Genomic DNA, 23,575 nt, shown 5'->3' with positions numbered 1-23,575 from the left:
CAACCAGCACATTGACCTATGTGCTCGTTGTGTAATATGTATAACACGTATATAGCTTTTCTTCTTTTCTACTTGACTTTCATTAATTCTTCTTTCAGGGACGCACGCCTCTACACGTATCCGCTTGGCAAGGACATACTGAAATGATCAATTTACTTATCACAGTCGGTAAGAATTGCAGCTTTTTTGCTTTGAATGAAAACTATCATGTAGCATAAAGTTGGTAGGCACACCTTTAAGGGCTTATGCCTTTCAATGGCCGTCTATCGGCTTTTACAGTAAACGCTTTATGAAGTGTTATTGGAAGTAGGTGTAAAAACTTTATATGGGTGAATATCTATATATTAGCTCATTTGTCAGTGAGTGTATGATACTTCTTACCATAAATCCAATGATATATCGGCTGACATGAGTTTGGACTTTTGACATTTATTCATATTAAATAATGCAATAAAATAATGTGCATAGGTGGAGCCCGAGTAGACGGTCGTGACCGTTGTGCTAGAACGGCTTTGCATGCGGCGGCATGGCGGGGTAGAACTGCAGCACTGAAAGCGCTGTTGAGACACGGGGCTTCCCCTTCCGCCGTCTGCACGCAAGGAGCTACGCCCCTTGGTAATTAAAAATACATAACAAAAGTAATAATTTCTATAAACGTAATTAAAATATGTGCTTTAGTATTGTATTTGTATTTTAGAAGGTAATAATGATTACCTTCTAAAATACATATGTTCTATGTATATACTTCTTCAGTTCTTCAATATAATGATATTGAAGAGCTGCAGAAGTATATAAATAGAACATATGAGATAGATCAAAAAGAGTAAAAAATAAAGAAGTAATTAACTGTAGTATTTTAAGAGTGAAAGAGAAGGAAAGAAGGTGGTGTGCATAAGGAGACAAGTAAGCCATGAATGTAAGATATTGTGTCGAAATATAAATGACCAATGAAAGAAACTGCGAAGAATATTAGGAGAGAAAGAAAATAAAGATGGAAACGTGAAAAAATTATTTAACACAATAAAAAGACCCTAGAGTCCTTCCCTAGATATAGACGAACGAGATTTTTTTTATAAAAATGTGACTATAATGTTGTTTAACAAAGTGAGCCTCTTCCACTTCCGTGGCCGAGGTTTTACGCTTACACTAAAATATAATTGCAACTTTGGAGCATGAAGTTATATCCAAGTGACTTGCGTATAAGTTTGGTTTTTTTATTACTCTATAATTCATTTTTAATTTTAGAAACTAGCGACGCACATTTTATGGAACCACGTGACTGAAAGTCATTCCGTCTCACTCGGCTTGGCTGAAAAAAAAGAAAGATTATACTTTTGTTTGTGTGTTTGAACGTGGAACACGTTTGAAGTGGTGCGAGTCTTTTGTTGAGTGTTTTTTATCATATAATCGGTTATAAACTAATTGTCAACAACTGTTTTTTTATCTTAACAAATTGGCTGTACGAAACTAAATAAACAATCAAATGGTTTTTTTTCTATTTCTTATTATCGGCTTACTATCTTCCACGAATAGTAAGATGACTTTCTAAAAACAAACTAAAAGCCGCTAAAGACATAAGTGTCCAATGTTAAGTACCTCGCAAGTCATATTTTTTACGTACGGATATAACAAAGATCGCTAACTTGTAGAAAATGCATTAAAATTTTTGTCATTTTAAGTATTTTATTTCGAGCATTGGTTTTTTTATATCAGATAATTATTTTGTTCTAAATTATAGGCATAGCAGCACAAGAGGGACACGAAGAATGCGTGTTGTGGCTCTTACAACATGGTGCCGATCCCATGCAAGCAGATCATTGTGGTGGGTTACATTTCATTTAATATTCGAATTACATTTTAGTTTTATAACTATTTTACATCTGTTTAATATCTGATTTCTGAATAATTAAATTTATGAAAAACATTTTTAAATGAACTGAATATATCAGGAAATATAATATAAATATAAATACCCAAAGAATAAAAGTGAGGGGTTTGTTTGAAGTTTTGCTGCGAGATCATCCAAGACCATCGAAATAGTTCCAAGTATTGCTCGTCTCAAGTGGCAGGTGGGGCACATCGTGCAACCGATGTTCCTTGGGGTCGAAAGGCTCTCGAGTGGCGACCAAGAGTCGATTGACGCGGCGTTGTTAGGTCCTCTCTAGGAGGACCATAATAGTTAAGGTCGGGGGAATTCGCTGAATGCGGGCAGCGCAAGATCATTTATCGTAGTGATCTATGGGGGGGGGGGGGGGGGCGTTTGTCTAGCAGTGGGTGTCTGTTGGCTGAAAAGAAGAAGACGATGCATTTCTATAAAGATATAGTTTCCTGTTTTTATTGGATAGAATCAGTCAAAGCACATCTAACTGTTGTGGAAATTTATAATGAGAATTCAGAAATGCATAAATGAGACTATTATTACATCTGCTATGTTTACCTTACATTGCTACTTGGGTGCTATGTTTACATTACGTAACTCCTTACCATACATTGTTTATTGGGTTGGAAGTAAACGGTATAGTACCCGGCGATAAATATTGCACATCGACCTTTGGAAAGAGACAATCGGCAAATGTCGGTTTCGACGTTTGACGTTTTGTCAGTCGTGCGACAGAGATAAAGCTCTACGAACTTTATAAAGTTAAAATATCGTTAACTTATTACTAAGGCTAATATAATGATAATTCTCCTGATGTTTCTGTAACCTCATAGTGATTTTTTTATATCTGTCTTTACCTCAGACGCGATTCTTTAAGTTATGAGTTTTTAGTTGTCTTTTTAATTCTTTATTACAAATTAATACACAGTAATGGACATGCCTTTGCCCTACTAGTAAGTAAATTTTGTCATAAATACATTTAGACTATAAAAGCGGATTTAACTAAGTTTCCGTCTAAATATTTTTGTATTAAATTGGTTAGTTTGTTTAAAAGGCCCACTGAATATTTTGTGTGGATTACAGGACGAACTCCCGCGAAGGTAGCATGGCGCGCCGGTCACGCTAACATTTGCCGCCTGCTGGAACGCTGGGCGGCACCTTCTGCACCCACCGTGGATGAAGTACCGCGCCCACGTCCAGGTCTAACAATTATTGAATATTCTTTGATGAGCAATGAATGACATTTTAAAACGTATATATTTGGTCAAGTTTTTTGTACTCTGGCTATTTGAAGCGAGATCTAATGCGTGTGTGTTCGCTGTCTATATTGTTAATTTTCTCCCTTCCCTAATAAAAACATGCCGGTTGCAACACAAACAGGACCGGTTGGACGCAGTCAGAATCCACACTTTCCGACGATCTTAACAAAGTTATCTGTCCACCATGTGGGCGCCCTACGCTGGGCTCGCCAGTCCGCGGTCTTCACTTCAGAAACATGGCTTGCCATCGGCTGTTTGTTCTGCGCCCTGTGGCCTGCCCAAAGCCAATTGGCTGGTCTATGGCTACTTTAATTCGTCTAAGAATCTTCTTATTCCTTCTGAGAAATCCTGAACATAGTCTTCCATGGCTCGCTAAGCGACTGTGAGCTTTCCATTGAGCCCAGAGTGAGGGGGGACCACGTGGCTGAATTGTATATGGGTGATTAATCTAAGAATATATTTTATTAAAACAGCCGGTTCACCTGAGTACAAGCGACGCAGCGTACACAGTTCGAACTCGACGAAGTCATCTTCAAACTTGACTGGTGGGTCGGCAAGATCGCACGATCAGCCCGAGCCAGAGTTGCCTCCGCATGATAAGGTAATATCATCAAATAATTTTTCTTTAAAATGTTATCTTGGTTTGTCTGACTATATTTATAATAGTCTTAATTTATTTCAGACAAATCGAGCCAACCTGTCTCTATCCTTCGCGCAACAAGTGGCGCGCTGCGGTAGGAGTCGACGTGAGAAAGAACGAGACGAACCTATACCCGAAAACCATGCGGTAGAAAAGGACGCTAAACTCAGGTATAGTTCCAAAATTGTTCTAAGCATAACTTTTTTTTGTTAACAAATTTTACCGTTTTTAATAAAAACTTGAGAGATTCCAGACATTAAATTCTGCATTTATTTTAGAAGCTACACAGCCAACGAACGCGATGCGGAACTTCATGGGTATGCGCGCGAACGAGACAGACGACGTGAGGAAAGACATGGATACAGTGGGTGCGAACGAGACAGCACTAGTCCGCTGTACGCATCGCCGCCACGTAGCCCCGTCAGCGATATCTGTAGCCCGACCACACAACCATTAGCAGCTTTCGGTAAGTCTACGTATATTGTATAGCAGTGATAAGGTGAAAACCCGTTACGTATACGTTAACTTAAACATGCCTTCGAGATTTCTGAATAACGTATCAATGTAATGTAAGGTAATGTAAGAGTACTTTTACATTAAATGAATTATAGGGCTACCGAAAGCGCTGTACCGCGTCTTTAGGAACTTACGCAGCAAGACTGGGGATTATCGGCTATTTCGTCAAGTCAGTTCGCCCTCAATGCTCGCGGCGTTAGCGCTCATGCTTTTTTCATCGTCCCCCCTCGGCGCGTTAACAGTACCGCGCTTTCGATAGCAAAATAGTTATGTAACTTCTGTTTAATAATATTTGATTATCACTCGTTTACATTTATCTTTTTCCACAAACATCTGACAGCTGTTTGAAAAGAAGAAATACTTGAGAAATTCAAAATTAATTTCTTCCTTATCTACCAAAAATACCTTCATCTATACACATAACTTTAATGTAAAAGAGAATGTTTTATTAACTATATATTCATGATTTTACTGTTCCCAGGTTCACAGCCGCCAAGCCTAACTGCGGTTCAGCCGGTGCTCACAGATACACACTTTAACCGCGACACACATATGCGCATTATTCTCGGACGGGACAGCAAGCCATCCAACGACAGATCTGACCAGTTAGTACCAGAATTAATTATTTGAAAATAATCATTACCAGGAATAAAATATTGGGATACATATCTATATCCAGATTTTAAGGCTAATAAATAACGGAGGCGACTGCAAACTCATTGATAATTATAAATAAATTACACATAACTATTTTTGGGGTACTCGGCCAGAAGCAAATTTATTTTTTGTCTCACTTGCAGTTTCCCTCCTCGCGGTTTTTTATGGCATAAATATTTTTCGTAACAAACTAACATTTCTTTATCTGTATCCGGAATTCCGAACTCTTATTACAAGTGATAGAAAATAATCACTTTTTTTTAATCATATATTATGTGTACCAATGTGTTAGAGATTTTGCATTCGGTTGCACCATGGAATAGTGGGCTAACTTATGTCAACAAAGCAGCCAAGATCTCGGGGCTTCCAATAACCTAGAAATATTGTTTATGGTACATTTATGTATTTCAGCATCAGATGAGTCGATGTTTCATACTTTTTTATATAAACTATTATAGATATAGGAGACATTTCATAATCCCTAGATTAGTAAAGTGTGTTATTTGTTAATAATTTTAATTTAAAATTAGTTCTACTAGAAGAATAATATATGCTTTGGGGCGATAAAAAAGTTAATGTTTGTTGCATATAATACCACAACTTCCTTATACATCTGTTTATGTATTTAGCAATTAACTATGGGGTTAATCAAATCCGATTAGCTTGATATACCCGCCTTTGCGACTAGTAATTTGAGTATTTATAGTAAGTACCGTTAGTGCTCTCATTTTAACACAATTTGACCGTGACTAGGAAAAACATGGGAATTTTATACAGTATTGTGAATTAAGATGTTGCTAAAAAATAACCTCAAAACAATTAGAAATTTTTAATTTAATTGTTGACAAAATTACCCGCGTATTTTAATTTTTACTGTTTACGAACTTGAATGAAAAGTATATTATATATTACTAGCATGTTCCTTTAGGCATGACAATGCTGTGAATTAATAAATTGTTGATGTTGTCGCTTGTGGTCTGTGTAATGCTTGATCAGACTGGTAGACTTTGTGTGAACGTGGTAATTTAAATGCTTTTGGTAGAAATTATTATATAATTAACTTTTTTGACTTTAACTTTGTTGCCAGTCCTTAGGTCTCATGTTGTATCATAATGCAATTTAAATGACGTGTGAATATTTTTATGTATTTCTATAAACATTTTTATGTCGTAAAATTAATATGCCAGCAACTCTTACTGTATAAATGCCACAGGGTGGTGAGAGGAAAGGAGACGTGAGGTGGGATTTTTTTTAAAATTCCATGTGTGACTGATTTCCTCGCTATTATAAATAATCTGTGATATTAAAATAATTTCTAATATAGCTTCAACTTCCCATCTAGAATTGTCATATCTAACATATGTCACTTGTATGACATCATTATTATTTCAGCCGTAGGATGTTCACTGCTTGATAAACCGAATAGGAAGTGATCTACTTCCAACGACCTTAAAAAGATCGTCTGTCTACCTTAGGTGTGGTCTTCTTACGCTGCGTTTGCCTGTCCGTGGTCTCCACTTCAGGACCTAGTCCTCAGCGACCATTATGTGTGTTTGTTCGCTTAAAATTCAACTTGCACAACAAACTGGCTAATCTAATACAGTCTATTCATAATGTCAAAAAATTGCTATAACATGTATTGATTATATAAACATAGATGTTGTAACACTATAACATAACTTTTTTATACTTTAAATAAAAAGATAATAATGTTCTTAACGTTCTCGCAAAGTTATATCAGTCGAAATACTAGATGTTGTTTATTTAGCTAAGTAGTGCAATGTATATATAGCGAGGTGTGGACCGCTCGGAGCTCGACGTACAGCAAGATAGTCGGCAGCCTCGGCAGGGCGCGCGGCCGCATTTTTAAAAAAACGTGAGTCGATATCAACTACCCTGCCGGAGTGGGTCACTGTGATCTTATGTGGTTGGCTGTATTCTTCAGACTTGGTTTTTATTTTTCATGTATCTTTGCAATATTAAAATGTGATAAAGAATGTGTTTTCGATAGAAACTGATTTGACATACAAAAGCAATTTTGTATGGAATCGGTTCCATGTATAAAAGTAAATTTAATTACAGTAATCATTGTTTACTACACTTAGTCCAAAATCTGTAAAATATTTCTCTTTTATATTCGTTTATACAAAGTTTTTCAACTATCATTTGGTGATGGGTTTTATATATAAATGTATCATTACAAATTTAGAAAAATTTGTGATGATACATAAAAGTGGTTTTCGTGAGTACTTTTTAAAGTTTGGTTTGGTGTAGATGCTTAAAGTTGATTTTACTTTGATATTAAAAATATTGAACTAAGTTTATTCCGATAAACTACAGACTAGAATATCTTACAACAAATATTCTTTCTGTGGTACGTGTATTGCAGGTGCATTGGTAATGGTGGAAATAAAAAGTAACATAAATATTTTAACAATGTACACTCGATACTATTTTTATTGTAAAGTGAAATGAGGCATTTTTAGTAGATATGAAGTTATCGGGTATTTATAAATAAAAAAAGTTTTGTTATAGGATACAGAAACAAATGAAGATTGTTTGTTGGTTATTTTTACGGCGATGAACATTAATGTATTGATTTTCAAATTTAAATAAATAGATGTGCTAATTGATATATTGCGAGGAAAAATTCAAAACGAACTTTTCTATATAGTAATCCAACAGCACCAAAATCACAGTGATTGTGCAGGTACACAAAGATATTTGGCTAACAGCACCATATCATTAAAGAGGAATTCCATTAATTCTCATTTATCAGTTATAGATTCTTACTCTATTTCATATTGTACGAAATCTGTAACTTGGTAGCAGATTGGATTTCATCGCACAGGCATTGTTGCGAATCATGTGTTTAACACTGGACTTGAAAGTTGTATTGGTAAATGTGCTATGGTGCTACTGCTGTACCGCGCCTTAGGTATGCATGCGGCGAGGGGGGGGGGATATTGACAGCTCGTGCTCTCATTTACTCAGCACCCATCTCGCCGCGCTTTTCTAAAGCGTGATGAAGCGATTTCGGTAGCACTATAATGGTGTTTAAATAGTTTTGCTTATACTGGCTGTTTACTGCTTGTATTTTGTTGCTCTAATGTCATGCTTTGTTGATAAGCTTATGTAGAATTGAACTTGTTTTTATTTATCGAGATAATATTAATAATACATTTGTTTACCAATCCTACAAACATGTTCATCAGCACAGATATGAAGGAAGAATTATCTCAAATCAAATGACAGATGTATCTTGAGTTTGTTTTTTGAATAATCTCCAATGATAAAGATACAGACCGTAGAGAACTACCAGTGAATTGGCAATGGTCAGTTTTCATAGCGCTTAGAACATTCAGGGCGCTGCGGCCTGAATGTTCTAGAGTTGACCACCGCCGGCATGCCCAGCGAAGGACTTGCTGGGTGAAAGTGTGGACAGAGAAACTTGTTATTGTCTATTGTCTCATGTGAAGTTTGTGCTGTTAGCCTTGCGGCTTTTACAGCTTCATCGGAAACGAGTTCACGGAACGGAGGGGTCCGTGAACTATATAAAATTTACAAGAGTTTCCGAACCCGTATCAGTACTCGGCGGGGAGGAACTTCTTAAGAACGATCTTAACGAACGAAGACGCTCGATGCAGGCCGCTTCCAACCGGTCTTATTGGAAGTGTATACTGAAGGCCTAGGCCTATTCAATTTACGTGTCTAGAAAGTTTGACTTTTTCGGTTCATTGAGTACGAAATAATTTTCACGAAATGTCTATTTATTACAATTCTATCTTGAACAAATATGGTGTTTCACAGGGTTACAAAACTTAGTAAAGCTTGTTATGTGACACTGTTCATCTGAACACTCTTTGGAGCATTGCGAACATTAAAGGTTGTATGCAACTCTAGATTTTGAAACTTAAAATGTAAGAAAACTTTTAAGACAATGGTATGCGAGCAATGTATTTTCACGTGCTTTACAGTCTGTCGCTGGATCGTGTTCTTATTTTAAATAATCATGTGTCTCATAAAGTTTCGTTCGTAAAAACGAAGTAGTTTTCGATTTACTGCGATTGCATTGAATGCCAAGTGTTAAATTCAAGGATAAGAATTAATGTTCGAAGCTCTGATACGCATGTTGATATAGTTTGCTTTTATTAAGTAATGAGGTAGATTGTTTTCTAGTTCTGAAACTATCTGGTGAATACGTTATAGGTACTTGGTTTGGTATTTTTAATTCACTTCACTGTTGTGTATATCATATTTCTCACTAGTTTTTTTTTTTTTTTTTTTTTTTTTTTTTTTTTTTTTTTTTTTTTTTTTTTTTTTTTTGAAATTCGTACCCCTATCTAGTTTGGGACAGGGTCTTTTGTATCAATATAATTTTTCACATTTCTTATTATTTTCTTTCTCTTCTTTCTTTCCTTATAATGTCATTTCTTTCATTCTATTTTCTATCTTTCATTCCACAATTCATCTTTCTTTCTCATTCGCCCTATTCAGCTTTCATTCTTCCCTCTTTTCTTATTAATAATTACATTTTTATCTTTTTATTTACATTTGGATTTCTTATTTTATAATTATTTTTTATTTATCACAGTCTTATTTCTTAATTTTTTCCCATTTTATTGTCGCTTTGTTACTTACTTATGTTTGTCTTTTATTTATTTCTATTGTTCTTTTAACTATTTCTTTGCAGAGGGTTATGAAATCTTGCTGGTATTCTCCGCCTATCAGGGAGGCTATTGACTCCTCCCTGATTTGAACCCCAGACCGGCACTCGAAGCCGAACCGGAGTCCCCCGAATGCGGGACACCGGGCCACAAGGTGGATCACGGTCTGGTCCACGCCCGGTTCACAGAAGCACGAGGGGTCCTCCTTGAGCTTGAACCTATGAAGGTACTCAGAGAACCCCCCGTGCCCCGTGAAGAGCTGGGCCGAGACCGCGTCCACCTCGATGCTGCGGAGCACGCGGTAGGCTGAGACGGCGTCCGGGAAAAACATCCTCGTTACCGAAGCCGTCGTTCCTTCCACATACCTCCTGTTCCATTCGTCGAGCGACTCCAGTCTCAGTTGCCGCTTGACGAATGAAACAGGGCATCTCTCGTACTCTGGTCGTCTTTTACTCTTCAGGGCCGCTTCCTTGGCCAGCTGGTCCGCCCTCTCGTTCCCCTCCATCCCCGCGTGCGCTTTCACCCAGAACAACCTTACATCCTTCCCTTTCTCTCTCGCTTTCATTACATTCTCCTTCACTCTTAACGCTAAGGGATGGAGGGTGTCCGATCTTGCGACAGTTTCGAGAGCGGACCGCGAGTCGCTCAGTACGGCACAGACTTGCGCCGACTCGCCGGCCGCGTACCCTGTTGCCTCAGCTAGAGCCAGCAGCTCTGCCTGGTATACGGTGCAGAAGTTGCCCAACTTGAGTTTCTTTGTGTATGACTCTACGGCGCCCCGCTTGACGCAGAACGCCGCACCCACCTTATCCTCTATGCGGCTGCCGTCGGTATAAATTACCAGATCGGCAGCCGCGGTGGCAAGTCGGACTTCCTCCGCACTTTCCCCCAGACAGGAGAACTCCACACCAACTTGACCAGACGGGTGTGGTAGTCTCAGGTAGCTGACCGGTACCTCCAGGTCTCGGTCCTTTACCACCTGCCGGGAATGACCCTTTCTTATTTCAAATAAGCGGGCTGCTTCTTGGACCCGAAGGTCCAGGGGAAGCAACCCGGCAAGTATAAGGGCCGAGTGCAGGGACGCGGTCCTGTGGGTCCTCGCGATCTTCTGCGCGAAGCCCCGCTGGACCGCGCCCAACTGCCTGCGGACCAGCAGCTTCCTAGCCGCCGGCGCCCATGCACTCGCTGCATACAAAATCGTCGGCTCCAGCACCGCCAGATACATCGTTCTGATCACCTCCGAGTTCAGACCCCAAGATACCTTCGCAGCCCTGCACAGCTGACGATAGAGGCCCTGTGCCTTCTTGCTCACGTTCTTCACGTGACTGTTGAACGTGAGCCTATCGTCAACTGTGAGGCCTAGTATCCGGACCTCCCCAGTCCGTCCAAGCGGCTCACCTCCCATGCTCAGTAATGGGTAGTCGAACTTTAGCTTGTTGGTTAGCACCATCACCTTGGTTTTGTGTGGTGCGAACCTCAGCTTATTCCTGACCCCCCACTCATGAACATGGGCGAGAACGGCGTTGGCCCGACTCGAGATGTCCTGGGCCTTCTGCCCCGAGAAGACCAGCACGACGTCATCTGCGAACGCCTGGCAGTGTGTCCCGGTCTTTGCCACCTCCTCCAGGAGAGGGTTGATGAGGAGGGTCCAGAAGGTTGGGCCGCCTACGGATCCCTGCACGCACCCCTTGGTGGTCTCTCTGGCCCACTCTGCCCCCGCGTACCGTACGGACACCTTGCGATCGCTAAAATAGCTGTCAACAAGACGCCGCAGATTCGCGGGGCAGCGAGTCTCTGCCAGTCTGCACCGTATAGCAGGCCACCAGGCGTTATCGAAGGCTCCCTCTATGTCCAATGATACCAGCACTGCGATCTCCTTCTCCTTCAGCCGGGTTCGCAGATGCTGGATCAGGTCATACAGGGAGTCTTCGGTACACCTCTGCGGCATGAAGCCGTATTGGTGGCTACTGATATACGGTGCAGTGTACCACCGGATCCTACGGACCATCATTTTCTCAAGGACCTTGCCGAGAATCGGCAAGAGTCCGATGGGCCTGTAGGATTTCGGGTGCGTGTAGTCCTCCTTGTCCGGCTTCCGCAACGCTACGACCACTGCCTCCTTCCATCTCGTGGGGAAGTGGGAAAGCGCGAGACACCGGTTGGAGAGCGCGAGGTACAGAACGGGGTCCACGGCGACGGCCGCACGGCAGATGTCCGCGGTGAGTCCGTCAGAGCCAGGTGCCTTCTTGGCGTTGAAGGTCGATACGGACCATCGGAGCTCCTCCATCGTAAACGGGGGGTCGCATGTTCCATCATGGTCCCCCGAATTGACTTCATCGGCTTTAGCTCTTACAGTTCTGTGGTCCGCATTGTCCTTCCCGGGGTCGTCCTCCGGGAAGAAAACCTCCGCCAGCAACCTGGCTGATCCCGCTGCGTCCAGCACTTTACCTGACTGGACGAGGGGGACGTCCTCTCGCCTCACCTCCGTGCGACGCATCACACGGTGGATCCCGCCCCACATGGTCTCGCGATCCTGTCTCTCACAGAAACGCTTCCAGCTATGGGTCTGAGCGCGCCTCGCCTCAAGGCGGTATGCCTCCTTCGCGTCGCAGTACTCGCGCCAGACCAGCTCCTTACGAGCCGGCCTCGCGGCCCTGATCCTTCTCTTCTTCCTCAAGACATCTGCCTTGAGGAGAGAGAGCTGTTCGGACCACCAGGGCAATTCCGTTCTCTTCCGCTTGGAGACCTTCGGCAGGACCAACTCGCAAGCGTCCCTCACGGTTTCCACATACCGACCGACCGTGCTGTCCAACGCCCCCTTTTCGGTGATCTGATTCACCTCGGTAGGCGTCAGACAGCGATCCGATAGCAGCCGAGCGACAGTTCGATGGAACTCGCCCCAGTCTGCCCTACGGGTAGTGTACTGCCGTGTGGTCCGCTTGACGTCCGTGCCTTGGGACCTCTCAAACTTCAGATTGAACACAATTGCCCTGTGGTCCGACGAGGATATGTCGTCCACGAGGCTCCAGCCCACCGCTCGGTCGAGCAGGGTGGTCGAGCAAGCAGTAATGTCGACGCGACTGGAGTAATGCTTACCGCCCCGATACGTATCAAACGTCGGCTCAGACCCCTGGTTCAACACGTGCACTCCCAGTTGGTCGAGGGCGGCTGCGACCTCCTCCCCCCTTCGGTCCGTGGACCGGCTACCCCACCAGGTGTTATGCGCATTGACGTCGCCACCCAGTACCACGTTGGCTGTCCCCAAGCCCTCCACGGCCGAGCCGATCCGGTCCAGGTATGGTCCGACGGGCGTATTAGGCTCCAGGTAGACGGACACCACCCCTATCTCCCAAGCCCCAGTCCTCAGCCTGGCCGCAGCAACGTTGCCAGACGTGAGTTGGGGACATTGAGTGATATCGATAGTGTCGTCGAATAGCACAATGGCCGCCTTGACAACCTCCCCGTTGCCTCGCGCGACACATTGTACCACCCTTGTCCCTGGGTAGTGCCTCATCTCGCCAATAGCGCCGATATACGGCTCCTGGACCAATGCGAACGCCCAGCCTCTCTTCGGCGCTTCACATATCAGCTCGGCAGTAGCGAGCTTGGACCTTTGCAGGTTTAGCTGCGCCACGCGGTACTGGTGGTGCCCTGCGCGGAGAGTGCGGTGAGTCACCTGGGTGCCCTTAGCAATACGCTACGGACGCCCGTGCTATGGTGTCCCACTTTCTCCGCACAGGACAGTCTTCGTCAAATGCGCCGTGGTCCCACCGGTCTGCCTTAGCTAGTCGGCAGTTCCGGCAGGCGGGAGGTTTCCCGGCTTGCCGATCCGGACACTCGGCGCGTAGGTGCCGGCCACCACAATGGCTGCAGCGGTCTTCGCTCTCCGCGCAATGCCGTTTGGTGTGGCCGTAACCTAGGCACCGAGTGCACTGGACTAGCGGGGAGTGATCATGCACCCGCACTCGCTGGAGGTCCACGTGCATGTAGCCCGCAGCCGTCAGCCGTCCCCAGAGCGCAGGCGACACGCGCATGACCACATGGATCGTCTGCACATTTCGCGCCCTCCTCCTGAACCTTACCTCCGCCCTCTGATCCTCCTCAGAGACGTCGACCAGCAGGTGTTTATTTTGGGTCTTAATGGCCTTTACTATTTCTTCGTTAGTATTATAGGCCATTACGTCTCTGAGCAGAACCAGTGGGTCCTTGTTTTTGACCTCTGCAAGGTTCAGGTCCCTGCCTGCCCTCCTCAGCCCCTCACGCACCCTCTCCAGCTCGACCTCTGAGCCGCAGCCCAGGATGACCCGACCGTCCCGCACCCTGCGGATCCGGTCGACCCTTATGCCGGTCTGGGTGGCGTTTAGAGCTTTCCGTATTTTTCCCAGGACCTGCTCGCCCGTGTCGGTCCCCGACGAGACCGCCACCGAGTGCTTAGGTTCGCACCCCGGTGGCGGTCTTTTTGCCGGGCCGGCCGCCACGCTCGCGTACGTGCCGGGAGGCTTCACTTTTTCTTGTACTTTTGCAGCCACGAGAGACTCCCTCAAGCCCTCCAATTCTTTGGTATTGGCTTCAAGGAGTCTCGCGTGGCTGTCTAATTTCTTAAGGAGCTCGCACTGGCTCGCCGGCAGGGGGTTTGCGGGTGGATCCTTCACTACTGCTTCCACCCGTTTCGCCCCGCTCGCCGGCTGCTCTACTGGACCCCCTTTTGGGTCCTGGGTTCTCTCTCTATGTGCGAGCTCCGCCTCCTTAAACAGTTCGTAGAGCCGATTAATGGCTATTTCTCACTAGTAGATCAAGGCCACCACGCATGTTATATTCTAATTAAATAAATAAACACTGTTCATTAATTTATAAACGTTCATTTGTGTAATTGCAGTTATTGTAGACAGACACCACTCTGTTGATTACTCATTGTTGGATCAACTTAAAATGAAATTTTCTTTTTTTATCAGAAAATTTTGAATTTTAGCACTAAATCTATATCTTAATGTGCAAAACTGGTAATGGAAACTAACCTAGTTTCTTATTTGTTGCAGTAAAAATAAGAGAAACGGCATCGTCACCAACCCGGCGATGCGGCTCGTTGCCAACGTGAGAAACGGACTTGGTAAGTGCATATAGGTGCTTGGAAAAAACCCATAACCTCTTGATCATTAAGATCACCAAGTGGTCACACATACAGTTTCTCAGCAATTTATTAACGTATAAACCTGTACCTATATCAATTAGATAGGCCAAAACTTTTGTATTTTTAAAAGCCTTCTAAAACTGTATTATTTATTACTTTCATATTATTATACTTTTTTTTCCTCCCTATTTCCATCTACCTGTAATACTTTTTTATTGGTTGTACAATTTTTTTATATATACTGTTATAATAAATATAGAAATATTGTAAAATACGTACTAATCCATTAGATAAATTTTTAATAATTAGTCATTAATGTATAAGTATAAGCAGTGGTAGCCCTGCGATAGAGGACTAAGACTTGTGATTGTAGGTCACGTGTTTGATTTCTGGGATTCGATATATATTTCACACTTTGTGCATTAACTATATAGGGTTACTACTGCTCACAAACAAGTTATTAGAAGATCAGCAAAAGCATTCTCTACATACCACAATATTACATTGCGATAGCGTAGTGATTATTGTGTATCCTCCGATAGAAATCTTTAAGGAAGGCCTCGCAGTGGGTGTCGATGGGCTGAAACGATGAATCTATAAAAATATGAATAATAATATCTATATCACAGTATACAGTTGTACTGGGTAGCTAGGGCATCAAATTTTACTTTTAAAATTTTTTAATGTTCTCTTTACTGGAAGTAATCTTTCTTTGAACAGTAGAAATAAGTTCATATTGCAATGGTCTGATTTTTTATTAAACATGTACTCAAAATATTATTACGTATAACTTGTCATAAATATATCTGGCCATGTTGAAAAAACATTAACAGTGAAATGTTGTCAAGTAATATCAAAAGCTAGAAAAGATAGCTCTAACAAACTCTAACATTCATTTGAAATATTAAAATTATACTAAACAGACGTCTTTAGGCCAATTATCTATTAGATCAGCAACCAGTATCTTGTTACTCGTTTTTGTGATTGTGACGTTATTGTTTGTGGTTTTGGTTTGAGAATGATTTTTCTTGTACAGACAGCGCCGCAGCAAATATCCGACGGACGGGCGTGGCTCTAGCAGCCAGCGCTAGTTCAGCGAACCCCGCAGTCAAGACCAACGCATTCCAATGGAGAAAGGAGACACCACTATAAGAACCCTAGAGACGGCATTGCTGGAAATTAAAAATGTCTAATATAGACAAAAATTTGTGATTGTAAGATCTTTTATGTTACACCAATGTTTTGTTACTAAAAAGGATAGAAAGAGATGAATATACAGAGAATGTTACAGAAGAAAAGAGAAAGGTATTTAGTGATTTCGCAAACTGTATTTTTGCATAAATGAGTAATATTTTTTAGAAATTGTGTAAGTAATAAAGCTTTATTTTTCTGAAACGTTGAATTAATGTTGCTATATAAAACATTAATTGTGAGGTAATCTAAGTCAATAGGGCGCTACAAGTGGACTGGTAACACTGATGAATATTTTCCGAAGTTTTTGTTTAAATATTTCTCTACCACTGATTTAATTAGCGTATTTCTTAATTTATAGCTTTGGTGGGAAGTTTTTACAAATGTTTGTATCTTAAATAACATAGCAGTCGTAGTTATTCAAAATTGCATAAGGCTACATACGTAGACGTTCTAGAATATTCTGATTAGATGAAAGAAATACGTACGATCAATGTATAATAAGGCGTTATTTACCGCTAAAACGATTGTTAGTAATAAAGGAAACTAACCATTTGTGCTAAGCTAAAAGTTGTTATAGTAGAATGTAATAATGTATACTTTTGGTTAGATCTGTCTTCAAACGATATGTCTATTTGATATAAAAATGTCCCAATATAGCACGGCTCGTTTGCCTTACGTATTATTTTTTCATGTACTTATCTATCAAATGAGTCTCCATATTTTAATAACGTACTATTAATTTATATATGAAAGTATATATTGAACATCATTATTAAAACATACACTTTTGAGAGTGAATTGGATCAATTCTTAACGATCTAAAAAGCTAGGTTCGGACAAAAAGCACATTTTGATCCTAAATATATTTAATTGCAATGAATAGCCATTCTTAGTTTCCTATAGTAACATTTAACACGAATAAGACGTAAAACCGCCTCGCTTTCAAAATCAATCAGCACGTATATTTAGCAATTCATTCACCTTCATTCGTTTTGAACGAACATAATTATTATTAAGCTTCGTTCTAGTATTTATAGCTCGAAATAGATATCTTAAGAATGTGGAGCATGAACGAACGAACGATTGAATAGTTGAATGGAATCATAAATGAATGTAGAAGACTGAAGCGAATGTTGCTATTCTAAAACATATTCAAATTCAATATTTTAAAGTCCATATTGTGAAATAGATAATATTTTCGGTATAGCCCAAATTGTAATTTGAAATCACGTACATAAGGTTTAAAATACATCGTTTATCTCTATTTTATTATTACATCTATTTTTCTGTAATTTGTATTCTTTATGGTTTATATTTTTCATTAAATTTTCCTGTTATGTACCTTTTCACAGCAGTTTAAGAATTAGTCCGAATGTGTTTAGGTCAAATAAAAACAAAAGGCCTATTTAAAATAGCTTGGTGAACCTAGTCTAATAGCTAGCTCATGTTGTCTATGCTTCGGCTTTCTGTGTTAATTGGAATGATATATTGGCCCGTAATACTTGCATAATTTTTCCAATTGTTATCAGTATTAAAAAAAATCATGTTATATACTTCCAAATTGCATTTTAAGCTACAAAAAACAGTACAACTGAACTTTATAAGGCCTGATCTCAAATCGAACAAAGTTAACTAATTTAGTGGTTTTTTTATAGTGAAATTTAAATAATAACATTGTGGGTGCATTTACTCGCGTAATATTTTGCTATGTATTCGTAAAAAAAGTAACTAGTCCATAAGTATTTGTGTATGAAACGATTTATTTGAAAATAAATGTTTAATCATAGTGAGGGTATGAATAAAATTTTATTTGGTAGGGTATATTGAAATTAAACATTACAACACCAATATATTAGTGCGAGAGTGTGTATCGTTTGAATGTATTCGAAATCTCTTGAATATTTAGTCAATAAAAATATTATTACGTATTTTATTTCACTTTATCGTCTATAACATATATACAGGTGTCTCGTAAATCATCGTCAGTCTTTATCGGCATACTTATCGCGTTAAAAATAATCGATTATTGTTTTACAGCAATAACCAGGCGAAAACATTACGACGGTGCTGCCTCTGTAGAGCAATTGATGAACTAAAAAGTGCATGTTCATTGTTTAGATTTATTGTTTGACAGCGATGCTAAAGCCATCAACGGGCGACCATATTGTCTAATTTGTGATTACTTCTTCATTGATTATTGCAAATGGCTCTAAGAATATTTCTCTTTACTTAGTGCTTTTCCTTATTTTTTAACATTCATGTTACTACGAGTTATGTAAGACAGACCAACACTAGATTTTCTTATGTAATCCAATTTAATCTTGACGTTGATTTATGGGACACCTGGTATACATAGAACTAACTATTGTATGAACGTAGTTATACAGGCATAGTCTGTATGTACAGTCATGATAAAAAGTTAATAATTCTCATTTAGCACATTAATTTTAAAAATTTCCGCATTGCTTGACTACGGAAATTGTCGTCGCAATAGTACCTAGACGACTTATAGAGAGAGATGCAACTAACTACCCAATGTGACTGTACAAAATTGCTTATGACTAAATATTTTACGTGTAAACGGTAAAATTTGTGTTTGACTGTATCAAAATGTATTTAGGTGTTGCCATTTAAATGTCATTTTTTTTTAAAAATTACTAGTCCTTAAAAATGTATTAGTAACTAAAATTTCATTTGCCTTTATCAGAAAAATTACTAAATCGAGAAATATCTCGTTTTCTCAGCGACTATTAACGTGATAGCACTGAATGTTAGCGAGAATGTACCGAATGTTTTGTTTTCCATTTATTTATCTAGGTAATATGTATTCTTAATGTGGTAGTAAATGAAATATATAATACGTAGCTTAACATGAGTCCACGTGTGGTTATTTCTGCAAGGTGACTATGTATACAAATATCAATTTTTATTTGAGAATGAATGGTTCGACATCTTGTGTTTTTTTACAAGCAAAATTTTTACTATAATTTATTAGGATCTAAAATATTGGAGATATAAAGGTGTGTATAAACTAGATCAGAGCCGGTTATTGGTTTTGAATGTAAAAAGAAATTCAAAATATCTTTATTCAATTAAGCATTTTACTTTTAATCGTCAAATATTTTAACATTATAAGTAGTAAGCTACCACCGACTCGGATTGCTGATCTGCTTAGAAGAACCTGCCAGAAACTCAATTTAACAATGTTTGATGTATATGTTATATAAACTATGTAAATGAGTCAATAAATCAAGTTACAAGAATTCCGATCACTTCATCAAAATCTTAAATGTTATAATAAGACGTATTTATTAATATACTTATTATTTTGGCCTTTATACTTTAATTTCTTGTGGAATGTTAATATACCCTCCTACAACTGATTAGGTCTGAACCCATAAAGGATTTTTTTAACTTTGAAATCGACATTTAAACTCTACAAATATATTTTTCTTTGTCTTTCACTATTTTCATACAAGTATTTAAATTTTGACGCATAAATAATATTTTATTTAATGTATTTAAAAAGCAACCGTCAGAAAAATCATATTATTTTTGTTCGTTTTATATTTACTGTTGTATAACTGTCGTAAAAATCGAATCGAAATCGAAGCTTTGCTCTGGTGTGTACACACCTTAATGCTATGTGTCATATATTGAGGCTATTGGTTGTTAGAAGTCCAGTGTATTTTTTCAAAACACGTGAATTCCGTAATTTTAATTTTATTTTTTTACTTGTACAGTCAGACTAGCAGTTGATACTGTGTTTTGCTATTGACTGTACATGTAAATACAATCTGACAAAAGCTGTTTAAGGCTGCTTATTTTGTATTAAATCTATAAATACGTATTATTTTATTGTATACATAAATCAATTCTTGCTAATTCCAGTCAATATTACTAGTAAAAGCTGGAATGGTGGGTGCGTGTTGAATATTTAAAATTCGGTAAAAAATATATGTTGCGGCCCAGAGTTAAGGCACTTTAGCTTAATTACTATAAAAGAAGCTTAGGATGAGCGTCCGAGCGTCAGTCATCATTTCAAATCTGCCTGTAAAAAATGCCTGTATGGCAAAACTGATTTTGGTATAAAGGCATTTTTTGATGAAATAATGTGGATCTTTTAATTTATATTAACGTACATATAATACTCAAAAAATTGTTAACTTTAGTAAAATACCAGGAAAAGTTCTTTATCATCTATTAAATGTTTAGTCCTGAATAAAGTAATTCCGTACAAATCATATTTAATATCAATTTATTTCGTTCATACTTAGTGAAAAGTAATTTTAAACTTCATTTTGTCTATTTACATTGATACTCGTATCACAATTGAGATTCCCAAGTTAATGACTTACGTTTATTCCTTCTCTATATAAGTTAAATAAATTCAAAACGCACCGCATCAAGCCACCGCTATAGTTTTACGTGAATGCCTTTTGTAAAAAAGATATAGTGATATTTATTTATTTATAGACACTTATATTCTTGTGTTCTCGTGTGAGTTTGACGACAATTGTGATTTAGCCGTTACGTGACTACTGGTAACTTGAATTTGTAATAAGCGTAACGTACCGGTGCCGTGATGAATACGTTGCGAAGAAATATATAGAAATATATAATTTCTCTTAATTATGTTTTTTATTTTGTGCACTTTACTTTTCTCACCCCTTTATTCTTACTCTCCTTTCGGTGATAAAATAAGTTTGTAGTTCCAGGAACCCATAAGCTTTGCCAAAAACGCGGTTAGGCTAAGCGCCATCTATACTTTGTTCGCTCAAATCCGTAGAATCTGTAAATGCTAATATGCCATTAACCACCTGACATAAAAATATTGTATACATTCTTAATGATTTGTTAATTTAACTAGAGACTTTAGTAAGATCATCACCATATTAGCCAATAGACTTACGCCGTTAGTCACAGGCCTCCCCCAGGACCGTCATGGTGATCGGTCTTGTGCAGCAGTATATAGCGACTTCCCGCAACTTTATTTATGCCATAGCAAAGTTGCTATGTTGTATTAGGTCTAGTCGGTGATCTTAAATGTATAAGGTATAACAATTTCAAGTAGCACTTCTAGGCGTGAATGTGTAGTTTGCAGTAATTACAAAATATTTTAAACATTACTGTCGCCGCCTTACATATTATTCCATATAAGAAAGCTGCACTTAGACTCTACCGTCATAGTGTAATCTACAATCTGCTTCGCAAATCAAATTTAGATCCAAATAGAAAATCAATTTGGCGACAAAGGCATACCACGTTGATGTATGCCGAGAAATCGAGACCCAACACATGTAAACATGTAACCGAACCCGCACTGACACGGTCGCACATTGGTCACCAAACGCTGCACGGCCCCCATAGGACGGACACGCCCGCTGCCAACTACGTTCCAGCCTCTGATATCTACCAATTTACTACACTACAAAGAAACATCGATCACGAAACACCCAGGCCAACCTAGGAGTCCCAGAAATACGGGTACGGCTCCCATAAAAAACAGGTAGGCCCGTCGTTCTAGGCTATAAGCAAACAAGGTCGGATCACTGATCAGGAAAGATCTTCCATACTTGCCCTTGCAGACGTGCAACGAACACCATCATCTCAACATAGTCTTTAAGCTATTTCTCAATATAATCATCATATGATTACAATCAATCTACGGGCCAAGGGCAAGTACTAACCAACCGATATCGTTCAAGAACTTTACCGCGTGAGGCCTGTGACCGTCTTAGTCGTTAGTCTTCGTCTTCCATGCTCATCCCACGCGTGCATTTCGTGCGCGAGCATACGCCCTCTTAAAGGCATATCGTTTATATTATGTATAATTCTCGGACTTCCCCAATAAAATTCCGTCTTCATCCTTTTTCCATTTTGACAAAATCTGTCATAAAAAAGGAGCGCATAGCGACAACACGTTGTCAGGGTGATAAAAGAGGTGTAATACATTTGATTGCACTAACCACGCGTCTAATAAATCGCGTATTTCGCGACGATGAGAAAAGATGGCTTATTGCATTGAGTATTGTGTAGGCAAGTCCCATAAAACTGATGTGTACAATATATACTGGAATTGCACTATTTAGTGCCGTAGCCTCCTATTTGTCTCAGGACCTAAAAACGCACGACGATACGTCTAACCAGTATGTATAGTAATTTAATAAAGACAATTGGAAAAATAATTGAATTTTTATCATAAACTTGATATGAAAATAATGGTCACAAACGTGTTCTAGTTTTAACACAAGCAAATTGTTACATACAACTATTATTGTATTATTATTAAATCACAAAACAAGTTTATGCTTTAAAAACCTACAAAAGCTAATAATATCGTTAATAAAAGTAATAGTCTTTATTAAAATAAAGCACTAGGTTTAGAAGCGACGTTGGTATAAAAATTCAATATCCTAATTAGATAGGTTTAGCCAAATTTAATTGCAGTGTTAAGTAAGTCAAATATCAATGTTTAGATCATTCGACAAGTTAATTAACTTTAATATGAAAATAATAACAACAATTATGAGAATAACCTTTGTAAATAACGAGAACTTAAAATTTATAGATGATGAGAGGCAAAGAGATTTCTTATTGTGATTATTCCCATGAGTCAAGGTTCGAACTTTGATACTTGACAGTACAGGCTGAACGCCCACTGCACTCTGCCCCCATGAATAAATAAAATACCAGTAAGTTATTGGTAACCTGTCAAAAAAGGCCGAGCAGTGGTTCGAAAGTCTGCTCTTATACAGTTTAATCTTCTTATATAATATAAAGTTAATAAGAATATTTAGTTCAAGTGCCTACAGCGCTCCGACGAAACTTTTAATAATCACAAATAATATTTGTTTTATTGAGCATTTATAGTGATGCACCGAAAAAACTTTATGGCACACGAATTTGTTGGAATATTCATAAATTACATTTTTATTAATTACTACACCAATACCTCACTTTGCGTCGTGGTCACGTTCCAAAAAACACGACGCAAAGTGGATTAAGATTTTCTGTAGCAAACCTTGTAAAGATCGAAGAGAGGTTACGAAAATACGACTTTTTAAAAAGAAAATTGAACCAAGTAAATATTTAAAAAACAAAAATAATGTAACTCTGCCAATAATTAAATTGGAAAAATAGTTACTTTTTTGTAACCGGAAACAACACTTCATAAAATTATATAAATTCATTTAGAAACAAAAGTGTTGCCATCTTTTAGAAAAAAAATAAAATAAAAAAAAATAAAGACTAATCCAAAACAACGCAACCTCGAAAATCTAACGTACAGTGAAAATTAGTACTAATTAAGCAGCGACGCAACTTCCAAAAAAAAACGCAAAACGAAACGAAGCAAAGCGAGGTAATGGTATATAAGTAATAATAAATGCTCAAACAATTGCATGTCTAAAGTGACAGTGCGCGGGTTACAACGCTCATGCAACAGACAGTCGGTGGAGCCGTAAGGTTTTCGAATGGCGATAGCAGGGGCGGCCGGTTTCTCTATGAGTGAACCGACAATATATTTGAGGTTATGGCAGGTCGCTGGATACGGTGTCTATCGGCTAACATGATGATGATGATGAATTTCGGTTTTAGACATAAAGATTATTTTTGAAAAGTTAAAATTTGCCT

General features: G+C 39.1%; 1 protein-coding gene across 1 annotated transcript in view; it reads left to right on the top strand.

The window, feature by feature from the left end:
* Positions 1-18,584, top strand: part of LOC137923121 (ankyrin repeat domain-containing protein 50) — a 121,697-nt gene extending 103,113 nt beyond the window's left edge. The window contains exons 30-40 of the mRNA XM_068766284.1: positions 99-168; positions 469-615; positions 1,739-1,822; positions 2,963-3,079; positions 3,612-3,739; positions 3,821-3,948; positions 4,057-4,244; positions 4,776-4,899; positions 6,744-6,827; positions 14,655-14,725; positions 15,783-18,584. Of these exons, the coding sequence (XP_068622385.1) occupies positions 99-168; positions 469-615; positions 1,739-1,822; positions 2,963-3,079; positions 3,612-3,739; positions 3,821-3,948; positions 4,057-4,244; positions 4,776-4,899; positions 6,744-6,827; positions 14,655-14,725; positions 15,783-15,898 (1,257 nt within the window). The 3' untranslated portion in view covers positions 15,899-18,584. The remainder of the gene's footprint in view (positions 1-98; positions 169-468; positions 616-1,738; positions 1,823-2,962; positions 3,080-3,611; positions 3,740-3,820; positions 3,949-4,056; positions 4,245-4,775; positions 4,900-6,743; positions 6,828-14,654; positions 14,726-15,782) is intronic.
* The last annotated feature ends 4,991 nt before the right edge of the window (positions 18,585-23,575 follow it).

Source organism: Battus philenor, unplaced genomic scaffold, assembly GCF_028537555.1.
Source record: "Battus philenor isolate CCGP_79_NKW_IND1 unplaced genomic scaffold, ilBatPhil1.0.hap1 SCAF_20, whole genome shotgun sequence".
Taxonomy (NCBI): Eukaryota; Metazoa; Arthropoda; class Insecta; order Lepidoptera; family Papilionidae; genus Battus; species Battus philenor.
The sequence above is the reverse complement of the archived record's forward strand: the minus strand, read 5'-3'. Positions and strand labels throughout refer to the sequence as shown.